The following is a 14696-nucleotide window of genomic DNA, read 5'->3' on the forward strand; positions in this document are numbered from 1 at the left end:
GGTCTTTTTGGTATCTTCTTTTACAGGTGTTTAATACCATAGCGCGTTAAAACACAGCAGCTACAGGAAATAGACATTTGGCTTCAAGAACTCTATCGAGCATCCGATATTGATCTCTCTACGGGTGTTGAATGTTAAACTATTGAATGAAACATTTTTGCCATAGTAGTGTGGCAGTCAGCTTCTAGAACTCCAGAGTGACCATTCTTAAGCAGCAGATGGTCCCCGGAGTGGCCGGCGGTGCCCTCTCTACGGGTGTTTGAGTTGAATACTAAACACAATAGCCTCAGTAGAGTATTAGTTGGCCTCTAGAACTATAGAGTGGCCACTGCTGTTCTCTCTACAGATGTTTAACACTATAAGACGCTACCTTTACATTGCAGACTATATCACAAGTACCCGTGATAATAGTTTTTACTACGCAATAGTACCACAAATTTAGCATCAATTTTTAATATTTTATCGCTAATATACATAGTTCAATATTTGTATTTGAAACATCAACATTTCTTTAAATATATTTATATATATATATATATATATATATATATATATATATATATATATATATATATATATATATATACATATATATATATATATACATATATATATATATATATATATATATATATATATATATATATACATATGTATATATATATATATGTATATATATATATATGTATATATATATATATATATATATATATATATATATATATATATATATATATATATATATATATATAATATATATATATATATATATATATATATATATATTTATCCATAATTTTATTACTCTTAATATAAATATATTTGGTTAACTTAAAATGTTAAATGTTACAATCTCGTATTATCTTACATGTTACAATGTTTAATAGATACAAGCACATTTTATTTTTTATCTCAATTGCAAAAACAAGCTTTAATCGTGTTAAATCCATAAAGTACATTCCTATATAAGTCAGAGCATATATATCTTTATTTATATATGTATATATATATATATATATATATATATATATATATATATATATATATATATATATATATATATATATATATATACATATAAATATATGTATTTGTATATACCGATCCACATTTAAGAAAGAAGCTTCAGAATTATCGGGAATATATTACTGCCAAACATCCAACATTAGGAAATTATCACAAAAGCAACCCAACATTTTCTATCTATTAAAAAAAAAACATTTAATTAGTAAGCACAGCAACCCGATTATCAGCACATTTCTCTCTATAACCATTTTCATTGAACAGTTGAATAATCCACCTTAGTGAATACACTGTCGCATCCATGTCACCTTGTGGTGCAAATAAACAGAATATACTCATTTACGTCATAAGGAAGTGATAAAACATTATGCATATATATACAACATAAGAGTTCCAACCGAGAGAAGTTGCCTATACTTAGTTTGAATACAGCGTGGAAGCTATTAGCCGAATAGTAACGGATGCCATCCGCATACAAAGTGGAATCCTACCGGAGGGCGCCACTTCGCTTCACTCTCAAATGGATTATTAAAAATATATCTTTGTTTCATTTAGTAGTTCCGTGCGCTGTTTCTCTATTTTTCTAGTCACGACAATTGAGAACAAGACTTGGTACAGACCAGAAAACACCTAAAGCTTTTAACAATAAACACGTAATTTTATTTTACAAGGAAATTGGAGAGAATTACGCAATACGAGGTATAAATATATGGCACTAAATTACTGTAAATATTTAAGTTATATTTACTCAAAGTATTGGCAAACCTACAACAAATCAAAAACCATTAATTTTACTAACAAAGAAAATTGCTCGAGAGAAACTCAATGTTGATAACTTTTCTCAAGCACTTTATAATAGAGCCGGTACGAAGCCCTATCTTTACACAACAATAGTCATTTAGTTTATAATATACATGATAGGAATATTGATAAAGGATCAATCGAAATGTTCTAGGCCAATCCAATTTGAATGAAATGTTCAATTTGAGTAAAAGACATACATATATTTAGGATATCTGTTATCACAACTAACAAGGACGTACTCGACCCCCAATTACCGGTGCGTAATCGAGAGTCGAGTCTAGTTTGTAAGAAAGCATGCTTCTTCGTAACTGAATACTCTAATTACTCTATTTATTCATTGCGACAACGGTCGGTGTTGAAGATAACGGAACAAGATTGTATAAATAACTATATAACAATAAATAAATTTGTGTATTGCACATTTTTGCTTGGCAAAGAAAGGTGTTTACTTATAGGATAAATTGGTAAAAAGCACTAAGCGACAATTTTGCCAAAATATCTTACCTTAAAAAATAGTAAAACAGATTAAAATTAACTATAAATAATTCTTTGGCTTAGTAACAATAGTGAAAGTAATCATAATGTTTGTAAAACAAACTAAGATCTACGTTGACTTAGGGTACATTATTCGAGATGCGGACAGTTAGAAAGTAAACAATATGGCTAATAGAAATTCAGTTACAATACTCGTTACACTCTGCAGATGTGAATAGATTCAACTTTGTGATCTAAAACTAAACTAAAGATTGAAAATTATTTACTCACTTTTCTATGGCTATATGATAAAACCTAACTTTTACTAATTTGCGACGTAAACTATATTAAAAGACAGTATGTCAAATGATCCATTCACAGTTATTTGTTTAAAGAATTAGTGGGTATCGGTTTAAAAAGATTCATAAATCAGATCAGCTAAGATCGTGCCTAAAATGGCAACACTAATACTGTGTTCTTCACCAAATTCAGATAAAATTAGCACAATGTCGAGTGTCTAAATACTTGGATCTATTTCAAATTACATTTTGCAAAAGTACCTTAATTTGATGAGAGGTACTAGATAGAAGGTATTATGAATTTATTCAAATATTTAGTGACACACAGAAAATATTATACAGTAATAAAACACATATTTATGTATTAACATATTCACAACAATAAGCTCAATGGGATCCCCGCCATCCTAAACAAACAAAGAGTAGGAAAAACACAAAGCGAGTTTGTTCAGTGGCATTATTGTAAACTGACCCGAGATGAGGGTACCCGGCGTACAAAAAAGTAGACATTTTCTAGACATTAAAACTATTTGACTAGATAAGTATATTGGCATTATGTTACATCTGTTACATCTTTCAGGCGTTCGGCTCAAATATCCACTATTAAAACATAAATAATACCATGGGTCGGTTAAACACGGAGCCCAACATCGACAAGTTATACAAAGCATTCTGAGCAGGAAGAGATATGGCCGCAGAACGCGAGCCGATATGAGTGCGGATGGACGTCGTATGGTTCTAGTAAATAAGCGCCCAACTAATCTCTAAGGCTATGGGAGCGGCCTGCGGCATGTTCACTTCACAAAGGGTTCTATATCGCCTTACTACCTACTTACAAATATCCGCTTCAATGCGAAACTATGCGAGATTTAACGTATGTAATTTTGTGTAAACCTCTCCCATTGGACACTTCCCGCGACTGCCGAAAGACTCGGTTTATTACTAAATGGGGTTTTTTTCATCCATATTTACAAAAATGGATCTTAACTAACTATTTTATACTTTAAAACAAAGTAAAGACCGTACATGTAAATTGTTACGTATTCAAAAAAAATACTGAAGAAAACAATACGAAAAAGAGACAAATTAATACTTAACTTATCATCACATTGAAATATACGTATAATACAAACAAGAACGAACGTTCATCGAAAAGAATGGAATAAAGTACACATACGAAATACATAGCGCTTCTAAAGAAAGACTAAACAATACGTAACGTTACGTTTGGGAGAATACCTCGTCGAGTGGTCGAGTAATGGAGGAGGTCGCAATGTATTTACATTTCTTCGTATTCCCCTTCGGAACCGGCGGCTAACACATACACGAGTACAACTCAAAGTGGCACTAAATACACTCAGAAAGTAAGCTTGAGTAAAGAGAAAGTGAAGAACTTGTCCCTTTAGGCCTGCGGGGCTTTATCCGGAGTTCCCCGGGGGGGGCAGAAGTCTTTATTCACAAATGAAAATCCTTTGAACTCCTCCTGAAAGTGCATTAACATCATGTTATATAGAATGTAGTGTATGGCTGGTATGTGGCTAGTAATTAGTGCGCCAATCAACTTTACCTGATTGATGCAACGGAGAACATCGGCGGCGACGGGTGTTAGCACCGGTTCTTCTTTAGTAAATTCTGCATCGAAGTTCAATGCATCTTTCTTATTTTTCTGAAATATCAAACATAACATTATGTTAAAAGTCATTTTTGAATACATAGATATTACTTAATTAAAAATAAATGGGGTTGAAAGACATAATACTAAAAATAATGCTTTTGGTGAAACACCAGTAAAGAAACTGATTAGTTTTCTAGAGACTATGATAAAAAATATTAAAAGTAAAGGAATTTAAGACAAATATAAAATACATTTAAGAAAGTTCCAATAGTATGTTTGTATGTAATAGAATTGGCAAAATATTGGTGAAGATAAATAAGCTACATGTATAATTTATTCAAAGTTTATTTGCCCATCTCCATAGGACTCCAACACTACCTTCATGAATAAAAATTACAGTAATTACAAAACATTTTTCAGAATTCTTATTTGACCTTATAATAAAATTACGATTCATCGCATTTAAACATTATTGCGCTTCATTTTTTTTTAGTTTCCCCTTTTAATTATCTTAGGAACTATGAGATAAGTGGAACAACAACAGATAGTGAGGATACCTGGGTAATTAAAGCAACAATAAAAAAACATGAGCTTGGGTAGTTTCTTACAATCTTGGGTTTGAATGGCGGGCGAACTTTTCGGGCTTCCAGCGCCTCCCACTCCATGTCCCGGAAGAAGGCGTGACTGCGAATGGCCGCCTCCCCGGCCAGGGAACCCCCTCCCCCGGAAGCGCACCCGAGACGCCGAGCTGGGTTTTTCGTCATGAACCCTAAATAAAAGAAGGTTAGATTAGGTGAGATTAGAAGATAGCTTAAAATTGATGTTTTCAAAATGTGGTGTTGGAGGCGCATGCTCCGAATTCCATGGTCAGCTAGACGCATCAACGAGTCCATTTGTCAGGAGTTACACTTGGATAGCTTGACTCTGGCCAATGTCTGTACATGACGAATTCTTCAGTTCCTTGAACACATTGCACGTGGCAATGAGGATAGTCTGAAAATGCTGGTTGTGATCGGTAGCCTGGAGGGGAAGAGAGGGACATGAAGATCCCCACACGATAAACCAATCAAGTTAAGACAGCAGCAGACACCTCCGTGGTTGGAGCGCTACATGCAGCGCAGTCAAGGGATAACTGCTGAATAGTCATTGCTTCGACAAGAGTCACAACCCTCAGTAATATGGACTAAGACAGAGAAGAAGAAGATAGCGCTAAAAGTATGATGGTTGGAAATTAATTACTATTTTTGTATTCTCAATATTATTAATATTTAAATCATTTACTTTGTGGTTAGTCATTTTTACTTTTTTATTTTTTTACAAAAATGTTAATATTAGTATAGAACCACTCACCGAGATTTTTTTGTTTTTCTGTTCTTGTCCATATGCGAAAGATATCGTCTACATATCTTTTCCATAAAAATGATTTTAATTAATTGATTATTAGATTTAAATATATTGTTTTCAATGCTATCTAAAAATATATCCGCAACTAATGGGCATACTGGGGAACCCGTTGCTAAGCCTGAGGTTTGATTATAAAATTTATTATTAAATTGAAAGTAATTTTGGTTTAAACAAATGTTGAAAAGACAACTTAAATCATTACCTGACGAAAAGACGGGTACGTCTCGAAACCGGTAAACATAAAAATCTCGGTGAGTGGTTATATACTAATATTATTAACTATTTTTGTATTTATTATTACCTTTCAGAATGGAGACAGCCTCTTTGGATAGCCAAACGGGGTATAGTACGTCATCGTGCAAGATGGATTCGAAGAGGTCATCTTCATTATCCGCTTCGAAGGGAGGTTGGCCGGCCATCATCTCATACATCAGCACACCGAGCGCCCACCAGTCCACGGACGGACCGTATTCCAGCTCTTGGAGGATCTGCGTATTGAAGCAAGAGAATACACATGTCAGAGAATTTTATATACATTTTGTGATTAGAAAGAATTACATTTTTAACAAACAACATTTGGAGATGCGTCTAATGCGACACAGCATAATGACAGAAAAATGCAACATTTGAACAGAAGTGAAAATACATAGCACAACTACAGTAATCCATATAGTAGTCCATGCACACACAACTATCCAGTCTCTATTCTCGCCCAATGAGTCACTCTTCTACAATCATTATTGCCCAGAGCTTTTATCACTCATCAATTTTAGAGTCCCGGGAGCACAGACCAGAAACAAAACTTTATTTAAAATCCCTAAAATGCACACCTAAAGTCCTACCCAAATTCATTTTAAAATCTAGCCTGCGATATGTGCAATGTAATGCTTAATGAAATAGACATTAATAATGTTTCTTTTAATACGTTTAAGAGAAATATTGTTGATGTCTATTTGATTAGTTGATAAAGAAAATTATTATTATTCGATAAAAACATGTAATGTAAGTTTATTATATAGTTATACTTTTATGTACATGACAGTTTATTTTTATTTTTAGATTACTTAAGTGAAAACTTCTAATTGGAATGTTATGTTTTAAATTTTATTGTATTATGTTATTTTTGTTGAATACATATTCTGTTGGTTTTCTAATAAATAAATAAATAATTAATTTTCAGAATGCATAAATTCTGGAAATATCTTAATAGAAAATACTATTGAATTTTTCATATTTAAAAAGTATCTAAATTGAATTAAAATATATCACAAAATAGGAATGACAAACTAAAAAAAATTACCTCTGGTGCTATGTAGTCGGGAGTACCGCAAAAAGTAGTTGTTGTGATGCCATCTGAAAATGAAAGTGGTGTTAAATGGTAGAAATTCAAACTAAAGGAAATGTAATTACGTATAATTTGAATTATCATTAGATTATCAACATTTTTTCAATTGATTAAATTCTAACTAACTAACTAACTAACCATCACGCCGCTTCCCCGCAGGGGTAGGCAGAGAGAATAGAGCGCCACACCACTCTGTCCTTGCAAACATTCTTCACCTCTTCCACGTTCATGCATCTCCTCATACATACCCGCCGATTGTTACGACTCCTAACCTGACCACTTTCAAGTATTTGGCATACCTGATCGTGCCATATTTTTCTCGGTCTTCCTCTGCTTCTTTTCCCACTAACATTCGCCTCATAAATTTGTATTAGTATTATTTGTGTATTAGTATTCAATATGTAATTGAGAATAAAAGTTGTGGTAATTAGAAGTCGATTACTCATAATTGTTAGCAATCAAAAGAGGGTCACTGGCTCGATTGAGCCAGCAACCTTTTTTTTCTGATCAATTGATCTAAACTTTACATTTCTTTTTATTCAATTTACCTTAATAATCAAATAAGTTATCCTCTACATATATAACTGAATTACTTATTAGTTTGATTGTCATAATCACTTGATTCATTATAATTGTGGAGGTCATCACCAAAACTTTACATTTCCACAATAAATAAATATATTTTTTTATTTTTTATTATTTTTTGACATCTCATCAAAGATGAAGAAGAATATGGAAGTCTGGGCATTTACGGGGCTGACGACCGTCATAGGCTGGTTTAAGTGATCACTTTACACACGTGTAACATTCACCAATTCTACCCATTATTGACAACCACACTACTCAAATTCTTGGAAGTTCTATATATATATGAACCAATTTAGAAACCTTGTTCTTGAATCACTATAAATGATTATAAGTAATCAGGAATTCTAGATTGTAAAATTAATACGTTTTGGTGCGATTTAATGATTTCATATTGGTTTAACACAGGATCGGTCACATTTAGAATACAGTAAACAGAACAGATTTGCATTTAAAGGATTTTTTTGTGCAAATGCAACTTTTTGGTGAGGACCTCCACAATTACATAGTATGGACACCACAAAAGATTTTATAGGGTAATCAGCTTAAAGCCTGATGTCTCATTTCAAATAGTTATAATGTGGAACAAAGAAAAGTCTCCTTACCCATGATGCCTTCTTTGCACATCCCAAAGTCAGCGAGCTTGCAATGTCCTTCATTGTCCAGGAGGATGTTATCCAGCTTCAGGTCTCGGTAAATCACTCCGTGTCGGTGTAGGAACTGTAAGGCTAGTGTCACTTCGGCCGCGTAAAATCTGGAACAAAGTAAAAAATTAGATGATCTCACTGTAAGAATTAACCCGCACAATACGCATGAATGCGTATGGTATGGATGTTGCAATTAAAAACGCTTCAATGTAGAATCGTTTTCCATTCCACTTTGTTTTCGAAGTCATTAAGAATTTATGTTTTAAAGTGTTTGAGGGGATAGGTTCGTAAAAAGTAGTGTGCACTCTCAAATATGACTAAACTAGGGTTAAAGAGCAATTAAGAGTCTCAAATGTGATTTTAAAACTAGAGAGAAGGAGTAATGAAGTTTGAATAACTATTGTGATAGAAGACATGTGTCCAATAAGCATTTTTTTCATTCATTTCATTCCACTTCAGAACCACATAGATTTATTTTGAAAAAAATGAAAGCATAACGATGGCTTGGAATATAAGACATAATAATAGATACATACATTTTGCAATCTTTCTCTTTTTTCTGAGGAAATTCTCAAATGTTCTCATGTTCCACTCAAAGGAATTAATTATTCCATTGCGTTAATTTCAGAATTAACTTTTTTGTACAAAAAGTCAATGTTCTATGTATATGCTTAATTGCAGTTTATCACAAACGTGTAAAGAATTTAGAAAAATGCTTGTTTAATAATACTTTTTTGCACAAAGTATCTATGGTGGCTGTAACATTATAGATTGCACAAGTCCTACCTAGCTCTGGGTTCGTCAAACTTTCTGGCCCTCTGTATCTGGAACATGAGATCGCCGCCATTGACGTACTCCATGACGAAGAACAGGCGGTCCCGGGTCTGGAAGCACGAGTGCAGCGCCGTCAGAAAGGGGTGGCGCGCCGCTAGCGCCAGGATACGCTTCTCTGTCATGGTGCAGTCCACGTCGTCATCCTGAATGATCACGTCCTTCTTCAGCACCTTCACTGCGTATACCTGTAGATAGACACATGTCTTACTTATTTTTGCAATCAAGCATTGGCGTACTAACTTTTTTTTTGTTTGTTACCATGTTGATCAGTTGACCTATTATATAACAAATTATTCTTTTTAATGAACGTTCTGCAGATAATAAATATTTCAATGAACGTTAACACAATGTTTGCGGGTGTTTTTTTGATCAACTCCAACCCAAATTATACTCAAATAGTCTGCAGCCCAACCCTCAGTATACTAATCACAAGTAACCGTTAACCCAATTCCGAACAGTACAATGTTTTTGGCATCTATCGCGCTCTACCAAAAATGAGCAAATAAAATGCTTGTGTTTCCCGCACTCTACCAACAGTATGTAAAAGAAGCTTTTAAGTGAACAAATAAGAATTTCTGTTTACTATTTATTTGGTATTGTGTGTTTTAGTATTTCCAAAAGTCATATATTTCAAAGTTGATTGAGGAGCAGTACGTAATGAAAAAAAAATGGTCTGCTTACATATATACACATTATTACTAAGGAAATTTCAGAATTTTGAATTGTAACTTCTTATTTACACTGTAACATTCACTTTTCTATCCAAGATTGACAATCGCATTATTAAAATGTTGAAAATTTCATAAGCTGTTAATAGCCAGACTTTTGAAAAATAAATATTGATCTATGTTGAGATATCAACAAACAGAGATATCTCAAAAAATTTAAGACTATAATACATCCAGTCTGATTTAGACCAAAAAAAGAAAACAAACGTACCTCATCGGTATTCCTCTTTTCAGCAAGCATCACTTTTCCGAAAGATCCCTTTCCCAGCACCTTGATAAAGTGGAAATCATCCAATCCTACTTTGTTAGTTCGTCCTGATTCACTGCGTTCTAGGGAAGAGTCACCCCCACCTGAAAATTTTTTTACATAAAAATCCATTATCACTAATTATAATTATGAAAAATTAATTACCGTAGAACGGGGCTACTTGAACTTTGATGTGTTACTTGAGCCCAATACAAAAAAAAAATCTGTATTTGGTCTACAATAATGAATGTATCGACATGATCCATTGTTTCCCTGACAGGTGACACTTATTGTCACGATACTTCGGTCGATACCACATCTATTTTTTTTTGTACTGGGCTCAAGTAACACATCAAAGTTCAAGTAGCCCCGTTCTACAGTACATAATACATAATACCATACACTGCATTACGAAAACAGAAACTGCTATGTTCTCACGATAGAATATTACTCATTTTTAGTATACAATGTAAGAATTTTACTCGTAATCAAAATGTTTATGAAAATATCTGTAATTTTGTCGGATCTATTTTTTTATTCTCTTTCTAGTGATGATTTAAAATCAAAATACTTTATGGTGACACTGTTCATAGTCCTTGGATTATGGTCACATGAGTGCACATGGAATTCTACTAAGTATGAAGTTATTATTTTACCTTTGTCATCTTTCTTATCCAAGTCTTTAGGATCGTGTTCTACTGAAGTAGTTTCCCCCATGTCACCAACTCCCTGATTCAAGTACTGAAAAAGAAAAGATATTACATTTGATTAATAAAAGTAATATATAGAGAACTATGATTATTAAGTCAAAAAAAATCAACTAAGCAAAGGAAAAGCAACTAAAACTATATTTTAATTTCATTTTTTTATTATTTTTTTTTAAATTTCCTATCTAAATATTTTTTTTCCTCATTCAGATATTTGTATCTTATCCTAGCTTTATGGTACTAGGAATTTTCATTATCTGTATCATGCGATAAAGAAAGTACACAAGGAAGCCATAATGAATGGATAATATCCAACAAAATGTAAAATATCACAATTCGCTCACTCCTTTCAAGAACGTCATAAATCAAAATACTTAATTTTTCAGTAGAACGTTTTTAAAGTTTAAAAATATAATACAATGTATTAGAAAAAAATATCAAGCCACTTATTGAACTTTTTACTGCGCAACAGATCTTTTTAGGTAAAACCTGAAGGTTTGTTCTCCATTTGAAAAATATTTAGTATATTTAAAGAAATAATTAAACAATACCTTTTGTTCAAAATTCAAAAACGACACTTTCTGCCTTGCAGCGGGTAAATATTAAGTTAAAAATATGCCACTTTTGCTGGGATATAGTACATTTTCTGGGCATTCCGAAAACATGCACAACTGAAAATCGACGATTTTTGATTTATGACGTTCTTGAAAGGAGTGAGCGAATCACATCTTACACTTCAGATACCAGTCTAGGGTATATATCAAATTAATATTTGGGTGAAAAAACCTCAAATATTTATGTTTACTTCCCTGCGAATCCAAACACTTGTGATGCCACTTTTGACAACATCAAACATATTATCAAAGGTATGCACACTTGTTGCCTCGTAGTAAACTTTACCTACCCTTGCGGCACTTTTTTTATAAGCAGTTCATCCCGAGCTATGATGGGCGCAGCACTAATCACGAGGCAAAGGCAAGGTAAAGGACCAAAGACAGCTACTGATGTAAAATACGAGTGGTGTGTAGATTACCTTGGATCGCCGTGGTGTTTGTTTGTCCGGAGATATTCCCATGGCGCTAAGTATCTCCGCCATTTGCTTGGTGTTAATGCCACAATTATTAGCGACATTCTTCTGACATCTCTTGTGCACATTCATAGAACAAACTGAAACAAAATATAGAGTCATCATCTGTACATTGCAAATTAAAGTCATACTTCTTCTATGGGCGTACCTAGCTCTTTGGACATATTTTTGCAAACAAGATCTACCCCATACTTGTATCATAAAGATATAAGTAATTTTTTAAGAAATTGTTTTATTGCAGACTCCTCTTTTATCCAATTATGAATAGCTCTTTTATACAAAGTTCTGTTATTGAATTTTTTTTAATGAATATGTAATGAAAAAAAAATTATCAATTTTTTTCACTCCTCACCTTTCAATAACTTTATTTTATTTATTTATTTATTTGAACTTTTTGTACAATATGTGTGTACATTGGCGGGCTTATTGCTATAAAGCAATATCTTCCAACCAACCAAAAAAAACAGACTAGTGTGAACGATCTAGGCTTGTACCTTTTGATGTCTGTTAGAAATTAGTGGGGAGATAATGCTTGAACAGGTTAAGACAAGGATAAGAAAAAAGAAAAACAAAGAAACATAAGAGAGCATAATTACAAATTAAGAATTTAAACAGGGTAACATGAATAGAAAAACAAAATGACGATAGAGTAAGGAAGGCATGGGAAAAGGGAATCAGGTAGAAAGTTTAAGGAAGAGAGGAGGGGTCAGGGGAGGAGGAGATGGACAGTTAGGGTTCTAAGGTAAGATAATGATGTTTCAGGCGTTTTTTGAAGGTTAAAATAGAAGGTGCATTTTTTACGTGTAGAGGTAGTTCTTTTCTCTTCAAAACCATACATTTGTTTGGAAGAAAAACTTGTTTTTTCAATACAAAAACATTATTTTAACACACTTCAGATAGGAAAGGTATTTCTACCAGTTTGGTCGATTGATGCTTAAGGATGGGAAGGATGTTTTTACCTTCTGCGCCGGCCTCATTTCAAAGGCAGAAAAGAAGGAATTATCCAAATTTTTATATGAATATTATATACCAATCTCAATATTAAGGTCTTAACTATATGTAAATAATTTTCAAATTTCGTCGCCAGCCGTCCGCAGCATAAAAAATACCAAATATCAAAAATAAAAAATGTCAAATGATACCTTGGTTAAAAGAAAATTATTTTATTTATTGTTTCGGCATTAACTTTGTGGTAAGACATGTTACAATGATTAAAGAAAACACTTCGTTTTTTACCACTTGAGTTTTATTATAGACTACATGAAGTTAAACTTCCATCATTCAGGTCTGTATAATAACTGTTATTATACAGACCTGAATGATGGAAGTTTAGCTTTTGAAACATGAGTCTATAATAAAACTCAAGTGGTAAAAAACGAAGTGTTTTCTTTAATCATTGTAAAAGAAAATTAAGTTGTGATTTATCGTATATTGGGCCTTGATCAGTGTATGTATATTTTTCAAAACTTTTGGTCAGATCTTATTTGCAGAAATGTGCCCATTTAAACGCTAAAGGATGACAGAAACCATATGATGTTACGTTATTGGGGATTTGAGGTGTTGTTAATGAAATTAAAATGTTACCCTTTACCTTCGCATTGCAGGCCTTGCTTTATCAGGCCGTAGAGTAAACTGCCGCAGTGGTCGCAGAATGTGAATCGTTTGTACGAATGGACGACAAAACGGTGAGGAATATTCACGTTGAAACGCTGCCCGCTGGCCGATATTTGCGATGTCTGAAACATAGCAAATTAATACATGTTAAATTTATTTTCTCATAGATAAAAATTAAATTAAAGCCTATTGTATAATGTTTATAGTTAGAATAGACGGATTAAAATATTTTCAGTTTATTACTCTTGTTTATGTATGTGTAAAATTTTACAATTACAGCATGACAATCCATTTTCGCATAATAAACATTTTATAGTTTACCAAAATACAGTGGACTTTGTCCTCATATTAAACACATGTTTGGGTATGCGTCCCATCTCAGCCAACTTGCCGCTGTTCCAATTCCTCAAGGATAAACGTCCAATAAGAACCTGGGTGTTTTATTACAGTCCACTACTCCGATTTTACATACTAGTTTGTGTTAACTTACATGCCCCGCTGACAGCGATAGGGACTTTGAAAGCATTAGTAATTTTTTTTTCTGAAAAACTTGCACGATTGATTAAATACCAATTAAAGATTGTCTTCTTCAAACCCTCGTAAATTGCGTAATGTTCCGTGACAAGACAAAATATTACCCTACCCAATAATAAATAATGCACTCCAATATAAAACCGATTCTCACCTACTTATTATCAAATGTTAATCATGCTCGAATCTATACATATTTTCATTCTTCTGTTTTATTATATACTATATCCAATTCCAAAAATCTGTATAAAACTAAAAGTACTACCTAAGAGTAAAATCTGTCATCTGTAACGGCAGCCTAAAATCTGTATCAATACAATATATCGCTCACTCCTTTCAAGAACGTCATAAATCAAAAATCGTCAATATTCAGTTGTGCATGTTTTCGGAATGCCCAGAAAATGTACTTTATCCCAACAAAAGAGGCATATTTTTAACTTAATATTTATCCGCTACAGGTCAAAAAGTGTTGTTTTTGCATTTTGAAGAAAAGGTATTGTTTGATTATCTTTTTAAATTTATTAAATATTTTTCAAATGGAGAAAAAACCTTCAGGTTTCACCTAAAAAGATCTGTTGCACAGTAAAAAGTTCAATAAGCGCCTTGATATTTATTTTTAATACATTGTATTATATTTTTAAACTTTAAAAACGTTCTCCTGAAAAATTACGTTTTTTGATTTATGACGTTCTTGAAAGGAGTGAGCGATATGGCAACACTGTATAGATTAAATATAAGAGTGAAAAATCACT

At 32.8% G+C, this 14696-nt stretch overlaps 1 protein-coding gene across 1 annotated transcript in view; it reads right to left on the reverse strand.

Annotated features, from left to right (window-relative positions):
* Positions 1-1033: 1033 nt before the first annotated feature.
* Pkc98E (Protein kinase C) overlaps positions 1034-14696 on the reverse strand; it is a 29119-nt gene continuing 15456 nt past the window's right edge. Inside the window, exons 8-18 of the mRNA XM_088262738.1 lie at positions 13391-13535; positions 11746-11879; positions 10662-10746; positions 9970-10109; positions 8983-9215; positions 8155-8303; positions 6920-6972; positions 5921-6107; positions 4824-4984; positions 4168-4266; positions 1034-4083 (exon numbers count right to left, since the gene is read on the reverse strand). Coding sequence (XP_088118864.1) covers positions 4003-4083; positions 4168-4266; positions 4824-4984; positions 5921-6107; positions 6920-6972; positions 8155-8303; positions 8983-9215; positions 9970-10109; positions 10662-10746; positions 11746-11879; positions 13391-13535 — 1467 coding nt within the window. The 3' untranslated portion in view covers positions 1034-4002. The remainder of the gene's footprint in view (positions 4084-4167; positions 4267-4823; positions 4985-5920; positions 6108-6919; positions 6973-8154; positions 8304-8982; positions 9216-9969; positions 10110-10661; positions 10747-11745; positions 11880-13390; positions 13536-14696) is intronic.

The sequence above is a fragment of the Brachycentrus maculatus genome, unplaced genomic scaffold, assembly GCF_059751285.1.
Source record: "Brachycentrus maculatus isolate JH-2025_06_01 unplaced genomic scaffold, ASM5975128v1 h1tg000188l, whole genome shotgun sequence".
In the NCBI taxonomy this organism is placed as follows: Eukaryota; Metazoa; Arthropoda; class Insecta; order Trichoptera; family Brachycentridae; genus Brachycentrus; species Brachycentrus maculatus.